Genomic DNA, 16,124 nt, shown 5'->3' with positions numbered 1-16,124 from the left:
TTATTTTACAACAAGAGTTCACATTTTAAAAAATTCAGTTTCACAGGCCAAGGTGTTTTCTTCTATTATTGAATAACCTTCTTTTGGTACTACAACACATGTAAATGATGCTGAAAAATTATACCAGTTGGAAGAGTATTCACCCAAAAATCAAAAGCATTGCCTCACAGTGCTAAGGATATGTTAAGTAGCTTCTTCATACCAGAAAATATCTCCATCACCAACTGTGTGCCATCAGCAATGTTGGCAGAATAGCAGTCAGGCTTGTATTTTTATCCAAAGCCATTTTAGCAGTTTTGTCAATTTGTTTTTCATTGCTTTATATTTACTCAAGCAGTACTTACCATCTTCAAATATTGCTCCTATCTGAAATGACAATTCAGAGCTGTGTTCTGCTTCACATGGATAAACTGCTCTTGCTTTTCGGTGGGCAACACTGAAAAATGAAATTATGAATTATAGCAACTTTTTACTATTATGAAGACACTGTCTCAACCATTCTCTCTCCATTCACATTTGGAGATGACTAAAACTTTAAACACAATCTCACATGCATCATTACAGGGTTATAATTCATACACACAGCCAAAGCTGAAGCTTCACAGCTTACTGTTGGCATTTCTGAATACCATACTCCCAACTTTCTGCACACTATTTTTATGACAAACTCGACTTTCAACTACAGTTACATTTTTTTCATGTGCTAGTCAGCAATGAACTCAATAGCAGGCAAAGTATGATATACTTCGAAAATTCAACCAGTAATAAGAAATAGGGTTTTTTTATCAAGTGTTGTGAAGAATTTGTGAATATACCTACTACTTGAACTACTTAATTAGAAAGACATATATTAAATTTGAAGGGAAAAGCTAAGATGGTGAAGACCTTCAAAGAAAAAGTTCAAAATATTTCAAAGCGTGGAAACCAACATGGAAGGAAGCAGAAACAGGATGGAAGGAAAGCTGGACAAAAGAATGAAAGAAAAGAATGAAACCAAAGAGAAAGGAAAAAAGTCTAGGATGAGAATCTTAAATCTGGCAAAGGTGGAAGAATCTGCATTTTAAAAGACTCTAAAAGAAACACTGCAAGAGAGAGACACTATGAATTGCCCACCCACTGTTAATACAGCTCTCCTGTATTAACCAGCAGACCACTGGCTCAGGGGACTGTGTGCCTTCCACCAAGGAAGGTGCTGAAAGGAAAAGTAAGATGAAGTAGGCAGGTATTTCATTCTGTAAAAATTGCTGCCAGGCTGCATTTCCTGGCTTGAGACAATCATTCACATGCCACGGGAGACTGTTTTTGTGAAGATACAGAAAAAGGAGGCAAATAAAGAGCCAGCAGAAGTTGAAGTGCACACCATACCTTTCCACTGCTCTGTCAGTGCCAGGGGCAGGGCTGGGGAAGATGAAATTGGGTAGTGCAGCATCTGAGGCAGCCGGGTTAGCAGATGGAATGTTCATCCACGAGACCATCGACGGGCGGCTCTGAGCAGGACTAAGAGGAAATACATTCAAGGCAGAATTAACAACATGAATAGAATTTCTTATCCTACCAAAATATTTGAATCTTTATAACTGGACAACCTGTGAGATTTTCAAATTCAAACCAAATAATATTGTCAAGCTGATTTTGCAGAAATGGCCACCATATGATCCTGCACTCCTCCTTGGAATTCTTTTTCCGACATGCCCTACATCCTAAGCTAAGGAGAATTACCTGAGATGCATGACATAGGCAATAAAAGGGCAAAATTCCCCATTCCTTATCTGATAAAGACAGACAAAGTGAAATTGCATAGAGCAGGCTATTATTTGAGCTGCCACTCTGCCTTTACAAGTTTTGATGAATCTATTTAAAAATCTCCTCAGTACTGTACAACTGAGAAGATTTCTAAAGAGGCTGCAGCTATTCCAGCACTGGGATCACGATGATGGCTCTGGATTGAGATCTTCATGGAGCTGTGCAAACACTGTCTCAGGGGCTGTCCCCATCAATGTTGTTAAATTAATGGCTGAACACAAAGTTACCACAAGAAGAGAAGAAATAGCAGACAAAATTTAAAGCTTGTATTAGTAAACACATAAAGTTGTCCCCAACATAAAGAACATTTCTAATCTTATGCCTTAAAAGAACTGAAGGGTTCCAGCACTGGAAGGCTTTCCTTCATTGTGTGGACAAACAACAAATAGTCCAAAACCTGGCTGTCAGCATGTCTTTGGAACAAAGAGCTGGACTTCAAGCAGCTTCTAAGCAGAAACAGTATTAAAATCATTTGCACACAGCAATTGTTCCCTCAGAAGCAGAGACTTTCCAATACAGCATTTATGACTTTGTCTTACTCCAAGATTCATCTCTTAGACAGCATTGATCTGAAAAGCACCACCGAAATCTAAGAACTCAGTCAAGAAGGTTTTTGTGGGAGTCTAAATGCACACCTAAAATCAAAATGGAGTGGATCAAGCAAAAAGAGGAATCAAGAATCAGCCCTATTATAATTGTAGATGAATAGAAGAAAGCAGGAAATCTAACTTAGATAGCTAATTTTTATCTTATTGTACATTGGGATATTTAATTTCTAGAAGAAATTATCATTATTTGTTGGTTTGCATAGCATGATTTACAATCAAATTTAACTTTTACAAACTCATATCTCAGTCACTCTAGCAATTACATAGTTAAGCAGGCATTTATTTTGTTTTTTTTTTTTTTTTAATTTAGTACATTATAATGTGAATTTCACATTCCTTATAACAAGACAATGGCTTTTCCTTTGGAAATGTATCAGATGGCATTTGAATAAAAACTGGAATTCACAGTTTATAAAACAGCATTCTATAGTTAATTCTACTAGTAAAAATGAAACTTAAATGTGTTGGAATCATAACCAGAAGGTTTTGTCAAAACATGTTCTGCTTTTAAAAATTATCAGATTTACCAAATAAGGAAAGGAATCATATGCATTAAACTGAATGATGAGCAGGATCATGCTGTCTGGAAACATATTTTATGCTTAACTTTGGGAAGAGGATATCCAGTCATCTTTTCTGCCTGGGAATCTTCCACGGCACAATTTTTTATATCTTCCAATAATAACATACATTTAGGAGCAGCACCTATAGAATTTTAGGGTTTTCTTTAACTTCAACTTGTCTCCTTCCTCCCATTTTTACCTAATAATTGAAAAAAATTCCTCAAATAAAAGAAAAAACTTCAGCTAAAAGTGACTTCATTCATACAAACCAAAAAAATGAACACCAGCATTTGGATCATTTTCTCTAAATACTAAGAAAAAAACAATCCTCAGTGGTACTGTAAAGTTTATAAAGTTTTCCAAAAAGTAAATAATTTCTTCATCATTCCTCACTCATAATGTCTACATACAGAATTAATTTTAACTCAGCAGGTGAATACAAGAAAAAAGTTTTTCAAAAGTGAATTTAAAAGAAGTTTCCTACTTGCACAGACTAAACTCTTCTACTTAAAACAGTCCTGAGACTAAAAGAAAAAATATTTTCCTTGCTATTTATTAAATTCAAATCAGTCTCTTGGCAGGGGGTTTGAAATGATGTGATCTTTAGGGTCTCTTCCAACCTAAGCCATTCCCTGATTCTGGGATAAGGATTGGTGTTAGGCTCATTTCTGAAACCTGTAAAACTACTGAAAACAGAAAAATAACACTCCAAGTATATTGCCAAAGGAGTATTAAAATGTCTCTAATGCAAAGTATTCATAATTCAAGAATATTTATCTAGTGGCCTTTTGTATTGCAACTTCAGGTGTGTGGTTTAATTTTCAACAAATGAATATTAAAACTTGCATTTGTTAAATATTTCATTGATGGATACATCATGGTAATCTCTGCAATTTACTCAATCAGCTCTAGAACAACACACACCACCTGCACCTCACACAGAATTCATGACTTCAAAGCAATGCTCAGAACAGAGAGAGCACAAAAGGAACCCTCTGACCCAGGGAAGCATTGGTCATTCTTAAGAATACTTGGAATAAATACCAGATGGTTTCTTGCTGAGACTTGGAGAGGAAAGAAAGAAGGGGGAAAAAAAAAAAAAAAAAAAAAAAAAAAAAAAAAAAAAAAAAAAAAAAAGAGAAAGAGGTGTGCACATAAAGGAACAGGAGATGAAATGAAATGTTCAGTTCCATGCTATGGCATGTCGATTTCTCAAATTACAGAGACTCAACAAGAATTGCAATCTATCACCAAGTGAGACTACACTGTCCTTTACCAGACAGGATTATATAGAAGCATGCTAAAATTGGCAGGTTTTCTACAAATTCTGAGCCACTCCAACAGTTGTAGTGGAAAAACACTCCAGAAGTACAGGTATGTGGAGTGCTGGGCTGCTCCCTCCCCCACTTTTTTGATGAATTCCCTTAATACTTTACAGCTGTAGGGAAAACACTGCAGCAGAATTTGCCTGTCACTTTAGGCTCCTGGTTACCCAGCAAGAGATCATGCTCCACCATCCAGCAGGAGACAAAAAAACCCAACACATTTTTCAACAGCAATAGCTTCACCACAGTAAGAAGAAAGAAAACAAAGAAAAAAGAAATGTTGATAGCTTTAACTATTAAGCACATCCTAAAATTTATGGATTCAGTTGAGTTGTGTTTTTTTTTATTTACTGTACTTGGTTACCTCAGGAACCATTTAATTCTTTTTACTGAAATAGAAGGTTTTACTCAATGAGAAAAATAATTTCCAATGTTGCGGTGTGTAAGCAACAAAAGGTTAGATTTTATTGTTTTTTCCTTGAAAAGGCTCTTGTCACAGCAAGGCTGCCTTGCTGTAAAGATCTGCACACCTTGTTTATCAAGATGATGCTATATTAGAAAGTATTGCGTGTGTTATCACACAGCATCTCAACTTTAAGAAGGTATGTTGAAGAAATCCTGAGGCTAAAATGAAGGCAATGCATTTTCTGTGGGTAGGAAAAAAACCCAAAAAGGCTGACATAACCATCTCTCTTTGAGGAAAAAAAGCTATTGTCTAGCATAGTGAACGATGGGAAAAGGGAGGAGGGGGGAATGGCTTTACTGAAAATAAGCTAGAGATTCTGCACTGATATTGAGAAAGAAATTTCTGAAAACAAGATTTTATTGGATGTTTATCTGGCTGGTTCCTAAGGTAACACAGCTAAAGAGCAGCCTCTTATCTTGAGAGCAAGGAAGAGAGTCTGTGAAAAGAATCTACACTGCAACTCCTGAGAAAAAGAGGGTTGTTTCAGACAAGTTTGGCAGCACCACGGCTGTCGTATCACAGTGTCTGGCTGACAAACTCAATGAAAGCGTTCTGAAAGGTTTCATTACAGGATGACAGTGTGTATCAAAGGGTGTTGGTTATTGATGATTCTTTATGCAAGCCAATAGTGACCACCACCATGTCTTCCTGCACCTGAAAATCCTCTGTGCCCTGGGGAGGGAGGAGCAGAAAAATGTGGCCAAAATTCTAAAAATTGTCGTAGCTGCAGCAAAGCTGGAGACAAACAGAAGGCCAGAATTTCCCCATCTGTGTTCCCCCTGGAAAGAAACTGCATCCTCAACATTTCAAGTATGTGACATGCACGCAGCTTTCCTGAACCCTCATTTATACAGAGCACATCAGTCAGCACTGAAATAGAGGGTTTTTAACTTGGATTGTGAAGTCTCAGTGAGGCAGCTAACACATTAGTGAAATGATCTTTCACGCCAGTCTGGTAAATCCAAAGCTAATGTCTACAGCAGCTGTCCCAAGTTGAAGCATTTTAAATGATAATTCAGACAAAGCAAAAGTGAAATATGTACATCTATAAGCTTACACCTCACCGCTGCTCCTTTCAGGTGAAAAGAAATGAGGGGGCTGTGTTACCCTGGAGGAATGCAAAAAAAAAGAAAAGAAAAGAATAATAACAATTTTTAAAAATTTAAAAAGGAAACTTTAGCTCATTCCAGCACTTGCATCCACACCCCTGCCTGCCCTGAGCACACACACCATTTACCCTGTGCTCACACAGCAGTGCTGCTGTCAAGCTCCCTGGCAGCCAAGGAGATGGCAAGGTCTGTTCTGTACGAGCCACATGACTAAGTTATATTATGCCTGTCTCAAAGAAGCTGCAAAATGAGGGCTCTTGCTCTGCTTGCATAACGAAAGGGTACAAAAAGAAGTGCCTGCTCTGCTAAACCCGCTCTCAAAGTGCTGAGTCACTGAAGAGGTGGCAGCTGAAACAAAAACAAACTGCAGAATAAGCACAATGACCCAACAGCAGCTAGAGCACCTTCTTTCAATAAAACAGGATGGTGACATTAGATTTTATAATAAGTTTTCAAGACAGTGAAACCGAAGTCGCTCATCCTTTATGTAAAACTGCAAATTCACACCACTGCCAGAAGGTACAAAAAAGAAAGTATTGCCATTTTAAGGAGACTAGACATGCAGTCTACTGATGTAGATATAACAAGGCTGATGGGAATTCACGCAGAAGTCAAACAAAATTAATAACTATCTCCAAGGCTCCTGTTATGTGCAGAACATCACTATCTCTGCCCATCCTTGCCATCTGATGGCTCTTTTAACATCAGGTTGCTCACCAGCAATTTGAACAGGTTGAGATTTCATGAAGAATGAGTAACATCTTCCCAGCATGGTCAAAAAAACCCTGGATGCTGCACAGCACAGATCTTGTCACCATTTTGCATATTGAAAACCCCAAAACTAGATCCACAGTGTAGCACTTACATACCATTGAACTGGGTAACAGAATCTTTTACTGTTAGGAGAACCAATTAAGAAAAATTAATAAGAAATTAAAAAAAAAAAACAAACTCTGAATTATTTCATCTTCCATTAGTCCCTTGCACGTTCCTGAAAATCCATTTATATTGGATGCTTCAAATATAAATCCATTTATATAATGGTGCTTCCATTTGTCCTCTGGACTTTGAACACTTTGGTATTTGGACTGTCAGGACTGTACCCTGCATGCTCCTACAGAAGCATCAAGGTGAGATTCAGTTTGGAAACTATAAATCTTACCATTATTAGCCCAGAAATGTAATTGCTTTAACAAGCCCTGCACCCACCTACACTACTGAAAATGTTTGAGGGACAGGAATGCTTTCCATCCCCTCCAACTGCAAAATCCCAAAGGCTTAGAGAGGGAAAGAAGAACACGCAAGGTAAACAGACACTCAGTATCATCTTGAGGAAGGCTATTCCATACCCTGCATCATAACTCCATACAGAACAACCATCAAGTCACCATGTTCCAGTCCCCTGGAAAACCCAGACATCCTGCAGTCTCAGATCCCAAGAATGAACTCTCCAACTGAGAAACAAGGCATTCATTTCCATGATTTGAATGAAGAAGTGATCATGCAGTAAGTGTAGGATACTTTCAACAAAAAAAGGAGGACTGACCCAATTCTGAAAACCCAGCACTGTGAGGGGTAAGTCTGTAATGTCTGTAGATAAGCCCTGGCACAGGGCATTGTACTGTAAGCACAAAGAAATCTCGTGACAACAAGGGGCCAGTTACAGCAACAAATCTTTCCTTATCAGAAAAAGGTCCTCAGAAAGATTAATTACAACACATAGCGAGTCCAGAGAATACCAAGTGTTCAGCTTTTTTGGTTCATTCTGAGGTCAAGCGAAAAAAGACATAAGGCAGCCCACAGTATTTTAGGGCATGACTGGTAATCCACCTTTTGACAAATCAGTCATTGCAATGAAGGAAACCTGTACTAATCCATCAGAGGTGAGCTGCCATTACAGCCAGAGCTCTGGAAAGGCTGAATAGGACAGGATCATCAATAAATGATTCTGTAAGTAAATTCTATAATCAAACCACAGCAGCTGAAAAAAAAGGTTTCCCTCGCCCTGTTTTAATTTAATTACACCACTCCACATGTGATACTGAAACTGGCAATACCACCTTCTTCACTATTAAGAGGATTTTAAATTTCTGGACGTTGTCTTTACTTGCTTAAGTATATTTATTAGACACTGAGATGTATACCCAGTTTAGCTATCACTGTCGTCTTCTGCATGTGCAAAGCCATAGTGGAATAGGGTGAAATTCAAGTTTTGTATCACTAACTTTCCACTGCAGGTAAAAGGGAGGATTGACTATAGATCCACAGTTCAAATGTAGTTTAACAGCTACCCATAACTCCTTCTAATCCATATTTCCAAGCTCAAGACCATCACTACTATCAAAACAGTCTGGGGACTAGCTTAGAAAGGCTATCCAGCCTCTTAGTAGCTGAAATCCTGAATTCCTCTTAGGAAACTACATGTGTTGAACTATTAAAAATTTCACCACAGGAATAAAATCTGAGTGATTAGGGTGTACTATTTTTCAGTGCCAATTAGGAAGGGTCATATCCTCCAGCAAAAAGCCAGCAAGCCTCTTGAAGAAAAGATGTGGCAGATTTACTTACTTTTTGGGCAAATGCAATAGAAAAATCAGAAATTGTGTAGGAGAGAGTCTGTATGGACAGTAAGAGAGGAAAAAAGGAAGAATGCAAATGCTGTGGTTAACATTAAACTGAGATTGCTGTTGCTGCTCTTCCTTAAAGGGAAAAAAATGTCCATACTAGTGGAGAGCACTCCTTTACTCAGCTCACAACTATAATTATGAATTTATTATGTTTGAAATCACCTTGTGCAAAGCATCTGTGGATAGAAGGTATTTTCAAACAGTACATATTTATGACACAGTGCTCCATCAAGTAGAAGTGGTAATTCACCCATCCTAGGCTATCTGAAGTTTGAATCCTGTGTCTACAGAAACTCCTGCGTAACTTGGTGATTGACAGGGGAAAAAAACCCCCTATGTTCTACCATAGAGTGTATGTAAAAATAAAACCTATTTATTTTTAGTATTTGGCTCTAGATGGAAGTGTGAAGTTAAAAATAACTTCAGGAAAAAGGTTAAAGAAAGTTTAGGGTGCATGATAGTCTTAAAGCAGCAAACTCAGGTCTCCACTGAGAACCACCCCTGCCAAGCACCACCCAAGTCCCTACTCACCCCTACAGCAGCACGTGACAACACAGGACATATGTCTGATCCACACAGAGCTTTCAGAGAAAATCTAGCATCAGGCAGACACACACACTTACAGACATGAAAACCAACAGCTTAACGGGGCTTCAGAATGGCACATATGTGAAACATCACCTTCAAGCTACACCGTATGCACGGCACATCTCTAAATGCTGACGTGACAATTGAGCAGTCGGGCCTTTGTGAGATATTTCACATGGGTGGCAAAGCCCTTGCTCTCTTTGCTTCTTTCACCACTCTGGACATGAAGCCCCTCCTAGAGCCCATCACGAGGTGAGAGTGTATTTGCTTCCATTTGGTGCTCACCTCACCATGTTGGAAGCTGTAGCTCTTGCTTTGTTAGGTGGGACAAGGAAAGGGCATGCATCACAAAAATTTCTGCCAGGAAACATCATGGTGACAACAGCTATCATTCTGGAAAAAAACAAGCTTCTTTCTTGAAAACAAATACCACAAAAGGTATTCTTGCTACCCATCACGTACTCTTGCTTAAAACAAACTACTGGTGTAAACCAGCTCTTGAAATATCTGACACATCTTGACCCACAATGCAACATGCCTCCCTGGGAAAAGCTGCAAGCAATCTTCTGCCACAAAGAAGTCCCCATCACCTTGTTGACTGCATAACTCGGGAGCGATCGATCTCGGACACGGAACACCCATGTGTTACAAACATCAGCAGGAACCCGAGGAACCGGATCCGCTGGTGTAATTCCATCTCCCCTAGACTCACTATGGCACGTGCTGCAGATCACTGAACACCTGCAACACCATTTGAGGGATGATACTGTGGATTTAAGAAAGGGTTGATTCTGTCCCAGTTTGGCTCAAAATACAAAACATTTTGAAATTCTGCACAAACAGGTTTGCTCTTCACCTAACTCTAAGGGTTGGTCCATCTTATGAGAATAGTCTACAACTAACAGCCAGTGCTACATTTCCTGGAGCTGTGAGAGCTACCTGAGCTACATTCTGCCATCACTACACTGGAGCTGCTCTATGGTTTGGTTTGGGTTTTATTTCTTAAGGCAGGGCCCTCTGAGTCACCCAAACTAGAAGGCAAAGAGAAGCCAGTCTGAGGTGAGAAAGCAGAGGAAAGAAAGAATGCAACGTTCACAGACTATTCTGTCACTGTCCAGGCTTGTTACAGAGGCAGCTCTTAAGCAGACTTCACAGAGAGGCAAGTGGAAGAAAGAAACTACTTTTGACAAATTATCTAAATGCACATACCATGCACCTTTATTTTTTTTCCTTCCTAAGAGAACTCTAAGTACTGTTTCCTACTGAGCAGAAAACCTCAAGCCATCAAGTCAGGTTTCTAAAACACCAGTGCTGTATAATTTTTGATGAAAATTAATAAACAAACAAACAAACAAAAAGCAATGTTCTTTCAAACACCTGAAGTTCCCTGGATATCCAAACTCTCTGGATAAAACCACCACTCCTCCTTTTATTCTCTGATGTGACATTATCACTGTCCTGCTAAACCTGCATTCCTTAATTAGCTTTCACTGACAGTCCAGTTTTATACCAACTACAGCATCTTTTCCACACATGCACCTCTCTTTGGTAAGTACAATTAGTTGCTAATTCTACTCACTTCTAGAGGATAGTACAAGAAGATAAAGGAAGAGTAACTTCAGACTTCTACTGAAGAAACGACATTTATGGAAAATGCCTATAAATCTGGAATTCTTTCAATACAGATGAGAGAAAAAAAACCTGTTCTAGTTAATAAACACTCAAGTCAGCAGTTTATTATTAATAATTGCTTTGTGACTATCTATATATTCTCATGTGTTATGTACATCTACACATACATTTTACTCTTGTTTCATCACCAGAGCTGGCTACTCAGAATGCCATTATGGAAAATATTTGTAACAGATCTTTTCTCCAGACCTGCTCCTTCCACTGTTCTTGGCACTAAAGGCTGGAAAAGTTTGTCTTGATAGTGGTTAAAGTCTGAATGAATAGCAAACCAGAGAATTCAATTCAAGTTCAACTCTGATTTAAAAACAAGTCATGGTCAGCTTTTTGTGTATCAAACCTGAACAGGTATTAGAGAGTCAGGACTAACATTTCGACGTCAATTTCTGCTAAATTTAAGTCATGCTCAAAGACAGAACACTTACAGCACCTACTGAACGTGACAGACTGCACTTCCATTGGAAACCAGGCACTTAATTTGTTAAGAAGAGATTAAAAATAATAATGTTCTTAGACAATAGCATCTGAGCACACACTCATTGCAGAGTGTTTATCCAAACCCAAAGCTGGGCCCAAAATCTTAGCACTATGGCATCTAAATGTACCTAATGTTTTCTTGAAATAAAACTAGGGTAAAACATCATATAGAGAATAAATTATATATTCGCTGCTTAAATAAAAAAAAAATTAAAACCATTTAAAATGTTTAACAGGTAAATGGAAAATGAAGTAGATTTCAATAGAACATTTTTCCTACAGGCATTCAAGTAGGCTCTAAGCTCCACCACAACACAAACACCTCTTTCTGTAGCAGAAGAAAACAAACACAATTATATGCAATTTCTAAAAATCACTCCTCACCAAACTGAAATGGAAAATGTGCTTCACAATCATACCAGTGGAAACATCCTTAATATTCAGTTACTTACAGATTTGTTGTCCAGCCTGCAAGATCTCCACTGTCCATGATAAGGTGATTTTCGTCCAAGAGGCCAAGGGGGCTGCTGGAGAATGCAGGTGTTGGGGACTGGGAAGAAAGAGAATCCATGCTCCCAGTTGGGGTGTCTTCTCTGGGAGAGCTGTGACTGTCAGCTAGGAAAGAGAGAACAAGTCAGGATAGTGAAGGAATTATCTCATAAAGCCAAATAGTCTGCCTTGGAGATAACGCCCTGAAATATGTAAGAGAAGAAACCTTTCTGTTCCATCTCCACTGGGTATTTTGGAGGATAAGAAATCTCCCAGTATTTCCCCAAAAGGTATCATTGCACAATTTCCGCCCACTGTTCTCACCAGGCTTTCTTCACATACAACACGTGTTGTGTTCCCAGTCCCTTTTCAGTTGTGTTTTATGTGAATGAAATGCTAAATTTTGGGGAGGTGTTTTTAGACAAAGGCAACACTTCTGATAAGAAAACAGCTATGCACATTTGCACATCACCCTCAAAACAGTCTCTAAAGATAATTTAACATACATTTGAGGAAATGAGTGCTCTCAAATACAATAAGCACAGTCTTCTCAAACATGAAACAATGACATTTAGAAAGGTCAGAATAAGCAAGAGATCTCTAACAAACACACAATACCCAAAAATGCTAGTTTTATTACTCCTTTCTAATGGTGTTATTTTAAGAGAGTTCACTGTATTCTGATCTACTTGTTTTCTTAGGCTAATCTTCAGATATCACTTGAGAGGCAACATATTCAAATATGATTGATTAGAAAAACATTAAAGGAATAGCATTCCTATCCCAAGGACCATAAGATAAAGTTACCAATGTGTCAGAGTGGTCACTGCAAACCATGCTGACACATCAAGCCAAACAGCACATTCTTCACTGAAAAGCTCACCTTCACCCACATACCCTTTTCCTTTCAATCTTTATTTTTTAAACATCAGCTGTACATTTCATAAATTTGAAAGGAGGTGCATGAAATGAGGATGTTTGCAAGCATTAAAGTATCCAGCACAGCTAAGCCAGCAGTCTCAAATGGGGCCTGTAGCTGTTTTCAATATATTAATATTTAACATATAAGGATCAATTCCAGCCACCCTTTACAAGGCTCCCTGCATCCCTTCCTCCATCCATCTTACTCCCAGTAGCACTCATGAACACAACCCATAAGCCTGCCAAATAACACCACCAGAAAAGGCTAGCATGCATTAGATACCACTGTCTTCACCATCTTTGTAAAAGAGTTCTGCTCTTTTGGGGCCAAAAGTTTTTGGGGAAAGAAAATTAACAACTATGTCCTAACACAGCATCGAAACAATACAATCAAAAGCTGTTCAAATATCATGTTGTCTTACCAAGTTATATGTCCCATACATAGTAATATACAAGATGAAGTCCTGTACAACATTACTTTCTATTTCTAAATTAACTAGCATCTGCTCAGGGAACAACTGAGCTTAACTCTACTCCATCAAGCTAAGCATTACTGTTGCAATCATTTAATTTATGATTTTTTTCTTAATTAATGAAAAGTTCAACACCACAGCAAAACAAATGTGGACAATGAAAAGCCACCCTTGATGGAAAAAATCCTCCTCATAACTCTGTCACAGCCTCAATTTCTTCTGCTACAATAGCTCAGAGTTAGCAAAGCCCTCAGCTGCTTCCCCAGCCATCTCATCCTCACCCCCATCCCCTCCCAGCAGCTCTGAGAGAACAACTTCCCTAGAGAGTAAAATGACATACAACTGAAAACAGTGAAATGATAAAAGTGATCATCTGGAAATTTCTCCCCAAGCAGCTGCTAATTTAAGGATCTAAATTAGCCCGTAGCACCAAAGTGTGATATGCTCTGAGGAGGAGAACATTACCTGGGAAAATGAGTCACTTGCACTGTGGCAATCCTGCTCACCTGGCACCTCCCCACTGCACCCAGGCCACGGTGCTGCTGCTACACATTTACAGAACATGAGAATCACAGGAGTGTCAGGTAAAAACTAATTCATTACATCTAATTTGCAGATGTATGTGTCACCGTGATAAACATCCGAGAGATCAGACAGTGGTACTGCAACCTTACTTTCTAAATTCCTTAGAACTGGAGTTAAGTTCTTTTAATCCATCCCAATTTCCTTCCAAAGCAGTAGTAGTAGCACAGTCCATATTATCAAACAACATATACCATATTAGAAGGTCACATTTACCTTAACCATTCACTCAGCATTACTAAAACACATTTGAAAGGAATATTAATCTGGTTCTTAATATTACAAATATGACCAGCTCACAGCACCCCCTCACAGAATGCAGAGGATATTCTGTTGAATTGTTTCCCAGAACACACAAAAGCAGTTCAACCCCAAAACACTGAACACTTCAGTCACGCACAGCAGAGTCAACACTGGAGACTGTAGTATACAAGCAATCATGTTTGACATTATCTTAAATTAAACTGTGTGTTAAATCTTTCCTCAAATTTTACTTCTTCCTTCCTGAGCCAGTATTTTCTCACAGTCTGTACTGCACTGAACTCCCAAAACTAAGACTGGGTTTTGCACAGTAAAAACAAATCAGGTATTTAAACAGGAAAACGCCTGCTAAATTATATGGGATTAAGTAAAAACCCTCTAAAAACGTGTTCAAAGACACTTCACATTTCTGATGTCTTCAGTTATCTTCCTTTTTAAAGTAAAACAATATTTTTATTCAGGAAGAGGCAATTCTGTATAACTGCAAATACAGATGACTAATGACCACCTAGCACATTTTCATTATTAAAAACAATATATGCTCCAAACCTAAATCCTCAAAATATAGGGTCATTGCTATGATTGCAACAGCACAAAGACCTCACCCTGTATGTCAGTGCCAAAAGTTCTGCTAACTTAAGAAATTACAGTAAGCCCTGTGCATGGCAGAGGCAACAGAACTGTGCCTCATTATCTCTTCATTCAGCTTAATAACCTGCTTTTGATTAATGCCCATTTCATATTGGGGTCAAACTACATCTTCCAAATAGTCATTGTCTGAAAACATCAGCAGATGATAAAGGGAATGAAGAATCAATTGGTTACTAATTAACAGACTTGCCAATCAATGCATGCACCTTCACTTTGTTAGGCTTTATTTTCAGGCATGACCCGTGTAATATGCGCTACTAATTATTATACTGCCTCTCATATCAGGTTTCTGTGCTGTGTGACAGTATTTCAATGATCTCCTTTTTAAGTTTTACACCAAATCTCTTACTGGAGGGAGGGATTTTGCAGCTGTGGAATCACATACCTGGTTTATAAAGCTGTTAGAATTTCCCAGTGTTCTCTCTGAAGAGGCTACATCAGATGTGATTCTATGAGGTTTTGCTGTGGTTCCATCAGAATGACATTAAGCATTAATTCCACTACTTACCCATACTCATCAGTCCCATTTGTACATCCAGGGCTGGCACTTGTTTTAGCCATTAATGTAAGTTAATAATATGATGAGTTGATTGGCCTCTGTGACCAACAGACTTAGGAGAGTCATTGTTTCCAAGGATATGCTCCTTTCTGTAATTCTGGGCTATGTTTTCCCTCTAAAATCTCTACATTTGTTTCTCAATACAACTACACTTATTTTGTTTGAATGGGCGCAGCTTAGCACACAACCATAATCCTACTGCCTTGTTATTATTTGCAAGTCTCCTAACTTTGTCTCATGTGCAAATATATTGTCAAATATCTGTATTTACCTTTTAAATACTGCTACATCATCAGCATTCCTCCAGTTGCTTCAAACTTCTTCAGCAAGCTACAAGATGTTTTAAAAATTAACATTGCCAAGCTACAGAACCTCATGACCAGAGACCTTTTTTCAGACAAGTTAGGTGACTTTGCATTATTCAAAATATTCACCTAGCAACAGACCTACCTGTGAACATCTGTGTTTGATTACACATGGATTATCATAACTAAGTTCTTTTTGACACTTCTTCAGAACTTGTAACATACATTGACTTCTAGCTGTTTCCCCATTTTCCATCCCCTTGCCCTTTTCCTGCAGTTTGCTTTGTAGAACCAGTAAAGACCCTCAGCTGCTGGAGACCTGGCTTTTAAGTTTTGACATGTTTTGTTTCTTCAAGTGCATGTTAAGGACATTGCTGGAACTGAATCAGCTTTATGGGTTTCCTTTTACCTCAGAAGTCAGGGGCTCCTAATATTGATAGTCTAGTATATTTTACCACTTCTCTCCTCTCACTCCTCTTTATCTCCAGCATTGTTCTCCAGTGAGCAGCACTGTCAGGTCTCCCACTCCTATGAAAAAGCTGACTGCCACATTGGACTGACAGGTCGTTTCGAAGAGGAGCTCCAGAAACTTCCTACTCGTCTTTCCTACCACCTGAATTCTAATAAG

At 38.5% G+C, this 16,124-nt stretch overlaps 1 protein-coding gene across 2 annotated transcripts in view; it reads right to left on the bottom strand.

Moving 5' to 3' along the window:
* The window catches only part of ARHGAP10 (Rho GTPase activating protein 10), a 138,866-nt gene that overhangs the window by 8,196 nt on the left and 114,546 nt on the right, over positions 1–16,124 (bottom strand). For both annotated transcript variants that reach the window (XR_009114490.1, XM_058024833.1), the window contains exons 20-22: positions 11,708–11,870; positions 1,366–1,497; positions 345–436 (exon numbers count right to left, since the gene is read on the bottom strand). Coding sequence is in view for 1 of the 2 variants with exons in the window: in XM_058024833.1 (XP_057880816.1) it covers positions 345–436; positions 1,366–1,497; positions 11,708–11,870 (387 nt within the window). In the remaining variant the exon portion in view is untranslated. The remainder of the gene's footprint in view (positions 1–344; positions 437–1,365; positions 1,498–11,707; positions 11,871–16,124) is intronic.

This window comes from Melospiza georgiana, chromosome 5 (genome assembly GCF_028018845.1).
Source record: "Melospiza georgiana isolate bMelGeo1 chromosome 5, bMelGeo1.pri, whole genome shotgun sequence".
Lineage (NCBI taxonomy): Eukaryota > Metazoa > Chordata > Aves > Passeriformes > Passerellidae > Melospiza > Melospiza georgiana.
Note: the sequence above shows the minus strand (reverse complement) of the source record. Positions and strands in the feature narration are given on the sequence as shown.